Source organism: Nerophis ophidion, linkage group LG16 (genome assembly GCF_033978795.1).
Source record: "Nerophis ophidion isolate RoL-2023_Sa linkage group LG16, RoL_Noph_v1.0, whole genome shotgun sequence".
Lineage (NCBI taxonomy): Eukaryota > Metazoa > Chordata > Actinopteri > Syngnathiformes > Syngnathidae > Nerophis > Nerophis ophidion.
This window is the reverse complement of record NC_084626.1, coordinates 20,703,017-20,714,949: the sequence shown is the minus strand read 5'-3', so window position 1 is coordinate 20,714,949 and position 11,933 is coordinate 20,703,017. Positions and strand designations below refer to the sequence as shown.

General features: G+C 36.4%; 1 protein-coding gene and 1 long non-coding RNA gene across 3 annotated transcripts; one reads left to right on the top strand and one right to left on the bottom strand.

Moving 5' to 3' along the window:
* Window positions 1-305: 305 nt before the first annotated feature.
* Window positions 306-11,925, bottom strand: si:ch73-361p23.3 (tumor necrosis factor receptor superfamily member 4). Of its 2 annotated transcripts, XR_009802150.1 has the most exons (8): window positions 11,785-11,925; window positions 11,589-11,708; window positions 11,391-11,525; window positions 11,246-11,312; window positions 9,033-9,271; window positions 8,872-8,976; window positions 7,017-7,126; window positions 306-1,075 (listed from the first exon to the last, which is right to left on the bottom strand). XR_009802150.1 is itself a non-coding variant. In XM_061874627.1 (7 exons), the coding sequence occupies exons 1-7, from the start codon at window positions 11,867-11,869 to the stop codon at window positions 990-992; spliced, it is 837 nt and encodes a 278-aa protein (XP_061730611.1). In that variant the 5' UTR covers window positions 11,870-11,925; the 3' UTR covers window positions 308-989. The 2 variants fall into 2 exon arrangements, 1 of the variants encoding a protein (XP_061730611.1); XM_061874627.1 differs by lacking the exon at window positions 7,017-7,126 and having other exon boundaries at window positions 308-1,075.
* On the top strand, window positions 4,631-6,577 carry LOC133535118 (uncharacterized). The gene is made up of 2 exons (XR_009802151.1): window positions 4,631-5,272; window positions 5,472-6,577. It is a non-coding gene; the product is annotated as an uncharacterized LOC133535118 (long non-coding RNA).
* Window positions 11,926-11,933: the final 8 nt, after the last annotated feature.

The following is an 11,933-nucleotide window of genomic DNA, read 5'->3' as shown; positions in this document are numbered from 1 at the left end:
ACTTTTAATGAATAATCGCATGCCTTTTTTTCAATGTTATAAAGCTTACTGGTAAAAGTTTGACATTTCCAAATATTACGCTGACAGCTGTTTGAGGTTTAAGATCATGAAACTCCACGCTAGCTTGAAAAGAAAGCATGCATGAGAGGTAACATTTTGCAAAGGAAAGAAGAAACATCTTTGACGTCACTCAAAAAAACCCCCGACCACACACACGCACACACACACACACACATACACACACACACACACACACACACACTAAATATGCAGAGGAAAAAAAGTATCTGACTTTATTTTTTATACAATATATTGTATTGTAAACGCTATCAACATTAACAGGCAGCCAGTACAGTTTTATGTTTGATTGATTGATTGATTGAAACTTTTATTAGTAGATTGCGCAGTTCAGTACATATTCCGAGCAATTGACCACTGAATGGTAACACACGAATACGTTTTTCAACTTGTTTAAGTCGGGGTCCACGTTAATCAATTCATGGTAAAGTACAAACCCCGTTTCCATATCAGTTGGGAAATTGTGTTAGATGTAAATACAATGATTTGCAAATCCTTTTCAACCCATATCAGTTGAATGCACTACAAGGACAAGATATTTGATGTTCAAACTCATAAACTTTATCAGTATTTATTACCACCTTTCCCAACTTTATGTCCCGTGTTGCTGGCATCAACTTCTAAAGTTAATGATTATTTGCAAAAAAAAAAATGTTTATCAGTTCAAACATCAAATATGTTGTCTTTGTAGTGCATTCAAATTAATATGGGTTGAAAAGGATTAGCAAATCATTGTATTCCGTTTATATTTACATCTAACACAATTTGCCAGCTCATATGGAAACAGGGTTTGTAGTATGTGAGCAAGTAAGTGAAATACGACATGTCATTTCACACAGTATTTACTCATCAAATCATATGGTGGATAATGTGTATAACAAAAAAAAAAATCTAAATGCGGTGAAGTTGGATTACACATCTTCTGGAATAATTTTGAGAGCGGAGCGACTGCCATCCCCGCTTTCTTCTACGGGCCTTCGACACAATGAGTTGATTGCTAAAAACGAGAAAAAAACAATTCATACAAAAGTTAAAATGTCCTTCCCCACTGCAAATACACCTCAAGATGTACATTCATATTCATAACAACAGGGCATAAAGGTTACAAATGTGTAGTTTGCGTCAGACACAAGGTTGCAGTGTCGAAACCAGATCCAGCAAAGGGTACTGTTGTGAACATGTGTTTTTCCCAGTTGTTTGTCTCATACGGTGGTCAGCAACCTGCAGCTCTCGAGCAGCACGCGGTTTTTTAGTGACGCCCTGGTGGCTCCCTCGAGCATTTTTAAAAAGGGATTAAAATGGAAAAAGATGGGGGGGAATTATTTGTTTGTTTTAGAATATTTTTTTTGTTTGAGGACAAACATGACACAAACCTTCCCAATTGTGAGAAAGCTCACTGTTTAATATGTTTGTGTGTATGCTTCACTGATGAGAGAATTTGGTGAACATCGTTTTGTCTGACTAATTTCGCCGGTTTTTGAACTCACCAGAGTGTGGACTGTGACGCAACAGTTTGTCCATCCATCCATCCACTTTCTACCGCTTATTACCTTTTGGGATCACGGGGGGTGCTGGTGCCTATCTTAGCTGCAATGGGGCGGAAGGCGGGGTACACCCTGGACAAGTCGCCACCTCATCACAGGTCCAAGCAACAATTTTTTTACATGTAAAATCTTCCACTCCTTCTGTGTCTCATTTTGTCCAAAAGTTTAATTCTGTGCGTGAATGCACAAAGCTGAGCTTTGTTGATGTTATTGATTTGTTGGAGTGCTAATCAGGCATATATGGACAGAGCATGACTGCAAGCTAATCAATGCTAACATGCTATTTAGGCTAGCTTTATGTACAAATGTAACAGGGTCGAATGCGTCTTGTAAATAATGTATTTTATAATGTTGTATTTTTGTTATAATTACACAAAATGTGTAAGTTACATGTAAATACCTGAATATTGTTTGATGTTTTGTCAATGTGGAACCATTGTCCGTTGTCCCTCCTATTGTAATAATTACTGTGATAACGGGAGAGGTAGGCGTCCATGCGACAACAGAAAATGTTTTGTCAAGAACTTCAATTCATTTCTTGTTCATTATTCTATTTGTGTAAGGGCTCGACGATGGCAGAAAGTTTTTGAGGACAATTGTGTTCTGTATTATCAGGTTGATTGATTGATTGATTGATACTTTTATTAGTAGATTGCACAGTACAGTACATATTCCGTACAATTGACCACTAAATGGTAACACCCGAATAAGTTTTTCAACTTGTTTAAGTCGGGGTCCACGTTAATCAATTCATGGTACAAATATATACTATCAACATAATACAGTCATCACACAAGTTAATCATCATAGTATGTACATTGAATTATTTACATTATTTACAATCCGGGGGGTGGGTGGGGAGCTTTGGTTGATATCAGAACTTCAGTCATCAACAATTGCATCAACAGAGAAATGTGGACATTGAAACAGTGTAGGTCTTACAGTAGGATATGTACAGCCAGCAGAGAACATAGTGAGTTCAGATAGCATAAGAACAAGTATATAGGTATGTTTTTATTTTACTGTGTATGTTACTACTGCCCTTTTTGTCTACGACAGGGGTCACCAACCTTTTTGAAACCAAGAGCTACTTTTTGGGTAATGATTAATGCGAAGGGCTACCAGTTTTATACACACTTAAATAAATTGCCAGAAATAGCCAATTTGCTCAATTTACTTTTAAAAAATAAATCTATATATACAAAAAATGGGTATTTCTGTCTGTCGTTCCGTCGTACATTTTTTTTCCTTTTACGGAAGTTTTTTTTGTAGAGAATAAATGATTTTAAAAAAACACTAAATTGAACGGTTTAAAAGAGGAGAAAACACGAAAAAAATGAAAATTTAATTTTGAAACATAGATTATCTTCAATTTCGACTCTTTAAAATGCAAAATTCAACCGAAAAATATGAAGAGAAAAACTAGCTACTTCGAATATTTTTGAAAAAAATTAAAAAAGAATTTATGGAACATCATTAGTAATTTTTCCTGATTAAGATTACTTTTAGAATTTTTATGACATGTTTTAAATAGGTTAAAATCCAATCTGCACTTTGTTAGAATATATAACTAATTGGACCAAGCTATATTTCTAACAGACAAATCAATATTTCTTCTAGATTTTCCAGAACAAAAATGTTAAAAGAAATTCAAAAGACTTTGAAATAAGATTTAAATTTGATTCTACAGATTTTTTTTTGATTTGCCAGAATAATTTTTTTGAATTTTAATCATAATAAGTTTGAAGAAATATATCACAAATATTCTTTGTTGAAAAAACAGAAGCTAAATTGAAGAATTAAATTAAAATGTATTTATTATTCTTTACAATAAAAAAAAAATGTACTTGAACATTGATTTAAATTGTCAGGAAAGAAGAAGAAGGGATTTAAAAGGTAAGAAGGTATATGTGTTTAAAAATCCCAAAAATCATTTTTAAGGTTGTATTTTTCCTCTAAAACTGTCTTTCTGAAAGTTATAAGAAGCAAAGTAAAAAAAATAAATGCATTTATTTAAACAAGTGAAGACCAAGTCTTTAAAATATTTTCTTGGATTTTCAAATTCTATTTGAGTTTTGTCCCTCTTAGAATTAAAATTGTCGAGCAAAGCGAGACCAGCTTGCTAGTAAATAAATACATTTTTTTTTAAAAATGGCAGCTCACTGGTAAGTGCTGCTATTTGAGCTAATTTTAGAACAGGCCAGCGGGCTACTCATCTGGTTCTTACGGGCTACCTGGTGCCCGCGGGAAACGCGTTGGTGACCCTTGGTCTACGATAACAGGAGAGGGGCTCAACGATGGCAGAAAGTTTTTGGTGACAATTGTATTCTGTATTATCAGTAAAGTGCAGCTGAGCAACCCATGGTTTCGGTCGTCTTCCATAAAAGCCACACAATGCAGAGGAAAAGACCACCGGTTACACATATTGCATCATTATGCCTCATGTGTAGGTATATTTGAGTTCATTTAATATCCTCTACTTTTATCCTTTTTGTGTAATATTTACTTATTCATGTCTCATGACACATATTATCTGTATGTAATATTGGCTGCATTTCAGATAGTTGTTTGCGTGCCATGTTGTTCCAGACCACAGCAAACATTGCTTAGCTTGCCAAATATTGTAATAAATCTATTAAAAAAGACAGCCTGCCGTTTTCTATAACTTGGACACACACATATTTACCTTTGGCCAATAAAAGCATAATTTTCAGGAGTTATCTCACCTTCTGAGTACCCCCTGATGTACTCATTTTCTAATGTTGTAAAAATGTGTAGAGTAAATATTGCATTTCAACATTTCTGTCAACGAAGATTTGCTTCAGCCTGCGACACAAAGTCATTTTGATAGTAGGCTATTATTGCTAATATACAAACTTACGCAATGTGTTGCCTTCATTTTAAGACTTATACGCGCCTTTTAATATTATTTAGGGTCCAGACAGATTTATTTTTTGTATTTTTGGTCCAATATGGTTCTTTCAACGTTTTGGGTTGCCGACCGATGGCTCATACATTCAAGGTCTTGACAACTCATACCTCCATTTGCCAAGGGGCCACAGGCTAAACATTTCAAGCATGAAACACAAATAGCCTCAGGATGAATAGTAAAGTTCCTTAACTGAGGTCAAAGAAAATGATCACCAGTTTGCTTGCGGACACCATTAGGCCTTTTCCACTGTGTTCAAACAATCACTGTTGAACACTGATTGTTTGAACACAGTTGGGGGCGTTCCTAAAACTTCTCTTTCAAACACACGACCGCTATAGGAATATACGAAGCAAATAGTTTATTTTTTATTTCTTTTGTATTTCTTTAACAACAAACATGACAACGGAGAGAAAGAAGAATGAAAGGAGCTTTTGAAATGCAAGAACTTTGGTGCGGCATCTTTGTGCTGAAGTATGCTGATCAGTAGAACTATTTCGGAGTGTTTTTACTCGGCCGCAGTCTTTAAACTCTACGCAGTTTATTGTTGTTTATCATTTTTACAAACTTCATTTCGATACGCAAATCTGCAACAAGTGGACAAACTCTTTTGAACACAATTACGGAGGAGTATGAAGCCGGACTCAAAGCGGCAACCTCAGGCGCTTAAGACTTTGACTTAATTAGATAAATGTGGAAAAAAGGAGCACACGAGTAAAAGGTAAGTGACATCCAATATTACCTATTTACTTTATTACATGCTGTAAAAGTAGTCAATGATACTCTATTCGTGTAGTTTTTAGCCCCAACCCGAGTGAGAAGAATGCTAATGCTAACAAGCTAACACTAATGCCGATGTGTTTGTGTTGTCGGCGTGAGATAAACACTGACTTTTATTTTTTATATATTGTTATTTACAGCTGAAATGGACCAAATGGAATTGCCTGACCCTCATGAATTCATCATTTACTGAGAGGACGACTTTCTGACTATTGGACATAACGGAAAAAAGCCTGACTTTTTAGGAACAATTCGGTACACTTTATTTTCAAAATCATATAATTTTGTATATGATTGCTTTGTATTTCATCGACTTACTTTTTAGCAAAAGAACTGGGACCCTAATACTGTCTTTTTATTTACATGATATCAGTATAGAAATATAGTAAACCCCTTCTCAATACATCATCAGCCTGATTTGAACTACCTGAACTACCCTGAACTGTGAAATGCGATGGAAACATAAACCAAACACTTCTATAGCAATTTATAGATCCAGGAACCAGAGGTTCCAGGAAGCAAAAGTTCCTAAAATTCTGGTGGGAAAGAGCCTAATTATTTTGTGAGCATGAACAAGCTCACTACGAATATGAATATTAGATTTGGGAAGCCACACTTTAGCGGGCCAAATAAAACCACTCTGCGGGCCACATTTGGCCCATAAGCCCCACTTTGGGTACCCCTGGTGTAGACATTCATGCACGCAAACCAAAATATCTTTTCTTTTCTTCCTCACACTCACACACCCCAGCATCTAAAAGTTGCTTACAAAAGTACATGCCTCACATTTCTGCAAAGATTTGTGAATTATGAATGACGACAATGTAGAGAAGTCTGTGTCCAGCTTGTATATGATGCTAATACAATATTTTTCATGAAATTAAGCCTTGATCTTGTTGACATAGAATTTACTAGATTTTGTTAATGGAATCCTTTTCCATTCCTCTATGACGAAATCACAGAGCTGGGGGTTGTTACACACATTGTTCTCCTCCGCCTTCCGTTTGAGGATGTTGAAAATGTTCAGTTTAAGTCTGACTCATGCTTCATTATCAAGGCATTGGTGTTTAAAATAGATAACTCAAATGAAGGTAAAAAAAACTAAAACTATTTTTTTAAATTATAAAAAAAACTGCCCTGAGGCCCAGTTTCCATGCTCTACTTCACTATGTCACAGTTGGTATTCCTGTTTGCCTCAATAAACTTTTTTTTCCCAAATGCCGAGAGCACTCGTGCAGCCCCACAACATGACGCTGCCCACACCATGCTTGTCTTTGTACAACACAAACACAAACGGGGCACATTAAATACTTCCCCATTCCTTGTTTTAAAAATATTAGCTTTTTACTACATCAACATTGCAAAAAACTCTATCCTGGGACAGCAGCAACGGCGACCAGTTGGATTTCATACATCCGTTACAAACATAACCTCTGCAGCCATGCTGGCATCACACAAACGTTTAAGTTACAAACACAAACTTTTTTCTTGTAGCTTAGTTGAGTCATTTACACAAGGTAAACATGGTAGGCTATAGGCTACGAGCTAGCAGCTACAACACAGCTAAGCACACAATAGCAGGCAAGCTAAACATACATAATAATAATTGAACAATATTGCAGACTAAAACAACACCTTTGTCAATATAAAAAAGTGTTAGATAATTATAATAGCGTATTACTTACACTCACATAGTCTCCATGGCAGAAGCGTATTAGCAAGTATCCAGTAATAAAGGTGTCCGCAATGTTCAACTTAATGCGTCATGAGTTTAACTTCAGGAAATATTGGAACCCTAGGTGTCACAAAAGAAATAATTACCAGTCCACTTCACCTTAAAGACAGCATAAGCCCATTCCACATGGTTAATAATAGGTCAATGTTTTTCATACCTACCATTAGCCATGTGTACATGGATAACATTTATTTAATCTGATCATCATCCGGATTACAATGTTACTGTGTACATGAACCCTGAAAATAAATATCAGATTAAGACATGCATTTTTATGCATCGCGCCGTCAATCGGAATAGTTTGACATGCGCAGTATCTAACACATAAAAGTAAAGGTATGTTATTATTTGTGCTATAATGCCATCTTTTGGACAAGTTTGTTCACTGCAAATGCTGAAGAAGCAGTAGACCTTTACTGTAAAGAAACATGGATTTGTGCGTTTTTGCTTGCCGACATTATCACGGTATTTATTTATAATTTTTTCCTTCTGTTTACTACTTTTGTCTTACATTTATTTTTTAAATGGAGCTGTTCTCTGCTTTTTATGTTGTGATTAGGCATGGATTGCGGTGCGTCTTTATGTTATGACATTCTGTGTATGCGTTTGAGGCTAGCAGTTAACACTTAGAGTAGCTGTAATGTCGTGACTAAAACAGCCTGATAAGACGACAACTGGATCCTTTCTTTTATTGTTACATCTACACATGACACACCAGACCGTAGTTTTGTTTTTGTTAGTATAATTTTAAAGCAACAAACTCAACAGCATATAACGCTACATCTGTACATGTTGAATGGGGAGAGACAGCAGCAAGACAATCGCTTTATTCGGACACTATTAAATTTAGTCCCAGCTCCACCACCAAAGTATAGCTGACATCAAAGACATGTGCAGTAAAGATCATTCTAACCCGAATTTCTGAAGATGTGTTTTCATAACCTCCAATCCGATCGGAATTCAAATTTGATAAGAACGTGCGTGATCTTGTCGGAATATTCCGAATGGCATGTTTACATGAAGCATTTTTATTCTGGTTAGGCTTTTAATCCTAAAAATTGTGTCTATGTGCACATAGCTATTGACTAATTTCACTTGATCAATCCATTTCTAACAATCCACACTACCAAATAATAAAAGTCTTGACCAATACCTGATCCGCCCTTAGATTGGTAGTTCAAACCCCAGCCGAGTCATACCAAAGACTATAAAAATGGGACCTATTACCTCCCTGCTTGGAACTCAGCATCAAGGGTTGGAATTGGGGGTTAAATCACCAAAAATGATTCCCGGGCGCAGCCACCGCTGCTGCTCACTGCTGCTGCTCACTGCTCCCCTCACCTCCCCGGGGGTGGAACTGATGGGTCAAGTGCAGAGGAGAATCTCCCCACACCTAGTGTGTGTGTGACAATCATTGGTACTTTAACTTTTAACTCATGGCTCCAATATTGGTACGGTATTGGAAGTGAAACATTTGTATCAGGACATCCCGAGTTAAACATTATAACAGCCTTCTAACACCCAAATATTCCAATTTGCATTATTTTAATCCAACATAAACTGCACCAATCAGTGGCCACGATACAGCATGCTGTAATTGGTGTGGTCTCATCGAGTGGCCAGTATGACTGTAGTGTAAATATTTTCACTAAATTTAGCCATTCTTATGCTTTAAAATGTTTCATTTAGTCCAGAAAAATATGTTTTTAAAAAAAATTGGGAGGTAACGCCGCAAATTTGGAGGTTGGAACTCGCACTGTACATTTTTTAGCATAGAAAAATTAAAAGAAAAGTCAACTACATACGTTGCACCGTTGGCTGTCTTCTCATGCAAGGATTAACGTGCATTTTACACGTCACCACAGTCAAAACAAGCAGTCCAACAATTGCAAAGATGACGAAGGAAATGCCTGTTGAATACAATAATAAGTAATAAAGTAGCATAAATATCGGAAAAGTGTCTTACCAACGTGGTGGCGGGTGATGTTTGGAGGTTGGGTTGGCTGCATGTTGTCCTTGGAGGGGACATAATGATCTGTGGTAGCCTTGGTGATATCATGATTATGATGAATATGGTCAGGACTTTGTGGACGGTGGAGTTTTACATTTGTGACGACAGACATCGTAGTGTTTGGTGTCTTTGGTTCGCCATTGCAGAGCATGTCAGAGGTGCTGCTGCCATTCACGTTCACGCCGGACTTACACCTTGGATGCAAGGGGGGAAGAATCTATTAATTATATAATACAACATGTATTGATACCTCAATGCCAAGTTGATACCAACACACAAAAATACATCAATACCATTTTTTTCCCTTTTGTTGGTACAGAATATTGCAAACTTTTTCCCCGGCGATCCGCATGAATTCGTGAGCACTGAGAAAACGCGAAAGAAAAATCTCTGCTATTTTGAAAAAAACAACAACTGTGTTTCTATATATTTATTTATTTTTGGAAGTCTAATAAAACAAATGTAATGCTTCCGGTCGACTCTCACTCATAAACCAATGCTAATGAAAGTGTGTGAGTGCAGCATAACTGCACCTCTTTTTTATGGCACATTGGAGAAATAAACAAAAAAGTAAACAGAGTACAAATACATAATGTAATGAGAAAAGGCTGTAAGGTTGATATTAATAATGAATACAAACACAAATATTTGTCTTTAAATATATGTTTATCCATTTTATGAGTCTTATTTCAATGGTTCTCAAACTCTTTTCACGCAGTAGCTCATCAGGAAAAACTTGGCACCACAATGACCAACATTAGAATACAGTAGCGTAGTAGGCTAAAGTATTCATTAAAAAAGTATATGTATTATTTTTGACACACAGTTTGAACACCAACACTGTGTTTGAATATAGGACAATTAAACACTGTACTTTAACCAAGATAAAGCCACTAGATAAAGCCTGTGTACCACTAGTGGTACACGTACCACAGTTTGAGAATCCCTGGTTTATTTCATTACAAATGACATGATGATGTCACAATACCACCATAATGAAAAAATATTACCACCAATATTGTTTGTTTTAAACTGTGTATTACAGGCTCCCCGCCATTGCTGTTCTTTCTACAATGTAAAATTGTTGACTTTTGGTATTATTTAGGTAATACCGGGAGGTTGTAAACACTTTTCAATGAATTAGTTAGTTTAAAGGGGAACTGCACTTTTTGGGGGGAATTTTGCCTTTCATAAACATTCTAATTTGTAATAGTTGGCAAGTACGTGGTGGCTAACAATGGGAGTCATTAAATAGTAGAAGGTTGAGGCCATAAACCGAGAAGTTGGTGAACTTTGATGTTCAATTAATATGCGGGGAAGGCGAGAAAAACACAAAAAGACGCTCATTTGCACTATCATTTTTTTTTGCGTGAAGCTTATAATCAATTCTTCATCTAAACGGGAATATATAAACATCCCATTTTTCGGTATCCCACTGAGAGCAGACATTATACAGTAAGTGATTGTTTTATTATTTATAATTTGTATTTCCTGTTTAGCACTTTGCAATAGTGCTACTTGCTGCAACCGCTTATCAATGTGCTTTTAAAACTTATAGATCCTCTGTAGTATAGTCAGGCTGAAATATATAAGGTTCTGGATCATCATTCATCCCAAAGTAGTCGTTGTTGGCTCTCATGAATTTTGCCATAATTGGTATTGTTGTTGTTGTTGTTGTTGATGTTAAAGGAAATAGCAAACGTTATGACGAATCTGTGAAAATAATCCGCAGCCGTATACTTAAAATGAGCAAAATACATAAATATTCAATGCTCTTATAATTGTGCCTGTTACTACATTACATATTTACATACAACATGTATATATAATAACTGCGGTTTTTGGAGGTTTTTAGAGTGCGTTTTAGGCAGACTAGATCAAACCCTAACACTTCTATTACTAGCTAGCTTTTGCTAGCGATTATTTATGAGTTACAATGCAAGAATAAGAGAAACGTGTGCTTGTCTCACATATACAGATTGTGAATGATAGGAAAAATTCCTCCCAAAAAGTGCAGTTCCCCTTTAAGAAGTATTTGGGTTCAGTTTTTTTTATTGTTTTTTTATCGTGGTATCGAATAAGTATATAAAATATTTATAGGTATTGACTACTGAAAATTTGGTATGGGGACAACCGTAATATGTGTACAAGAGAAAAATACTACATACTCTTTCCATTTGGAACAAGGGGAATTTGGACGTGGGCTAAAAAATCCATGTTCACATTTAGAGCATTCTGGCAAGAAAAATGAAGGAGTCAGTCACTTGAACAAGTTGTGTAGATTTTGGACAGGTTGCATTTGGTTCTCTTTACCTCCCTGCTTTAACCCAAACCCAAGGGCACATTCACAGGTAGCAGAATCAAGCTCCACAGGACTGAATCCACCTCGGCACCGGCATTGTGTGTCTATCTGTTTTGTGCATTTCTTTATCACTTCACTTCCCGACGCTGCCAAGAAAACATGTTGAATTCAGGCTGAAAACTGCCCCCCAAAAAATATTCCGACTTTACCTTCGTTACACCGTGTGCACGGTTTGCACTGTTTGGAGTGGTTCTCTTCAGGCTGGTAATATCCATCAGGACAAGCTTGACAACATTTCTGGTTTCTGTTGCACAAATGTATCCGCTGGCCTTAGATTTCGATGAGATGAGAAGACAGAAACAATCACCTTGTTGAATGCACAGACACACAAAAATACATTTTTACCTATTGGACAAGAGAATGCCGCATCCAAATTGTCAAAGAGTTTATGAAAAGTCAGACTCAAGAGGAGCACTTTGAGAGGAAGCATGTTTTGTATTTGGGTGATAAAAGACAAGAGTGAAGAAACACCACTGGAGGCAATCACCGCCTAT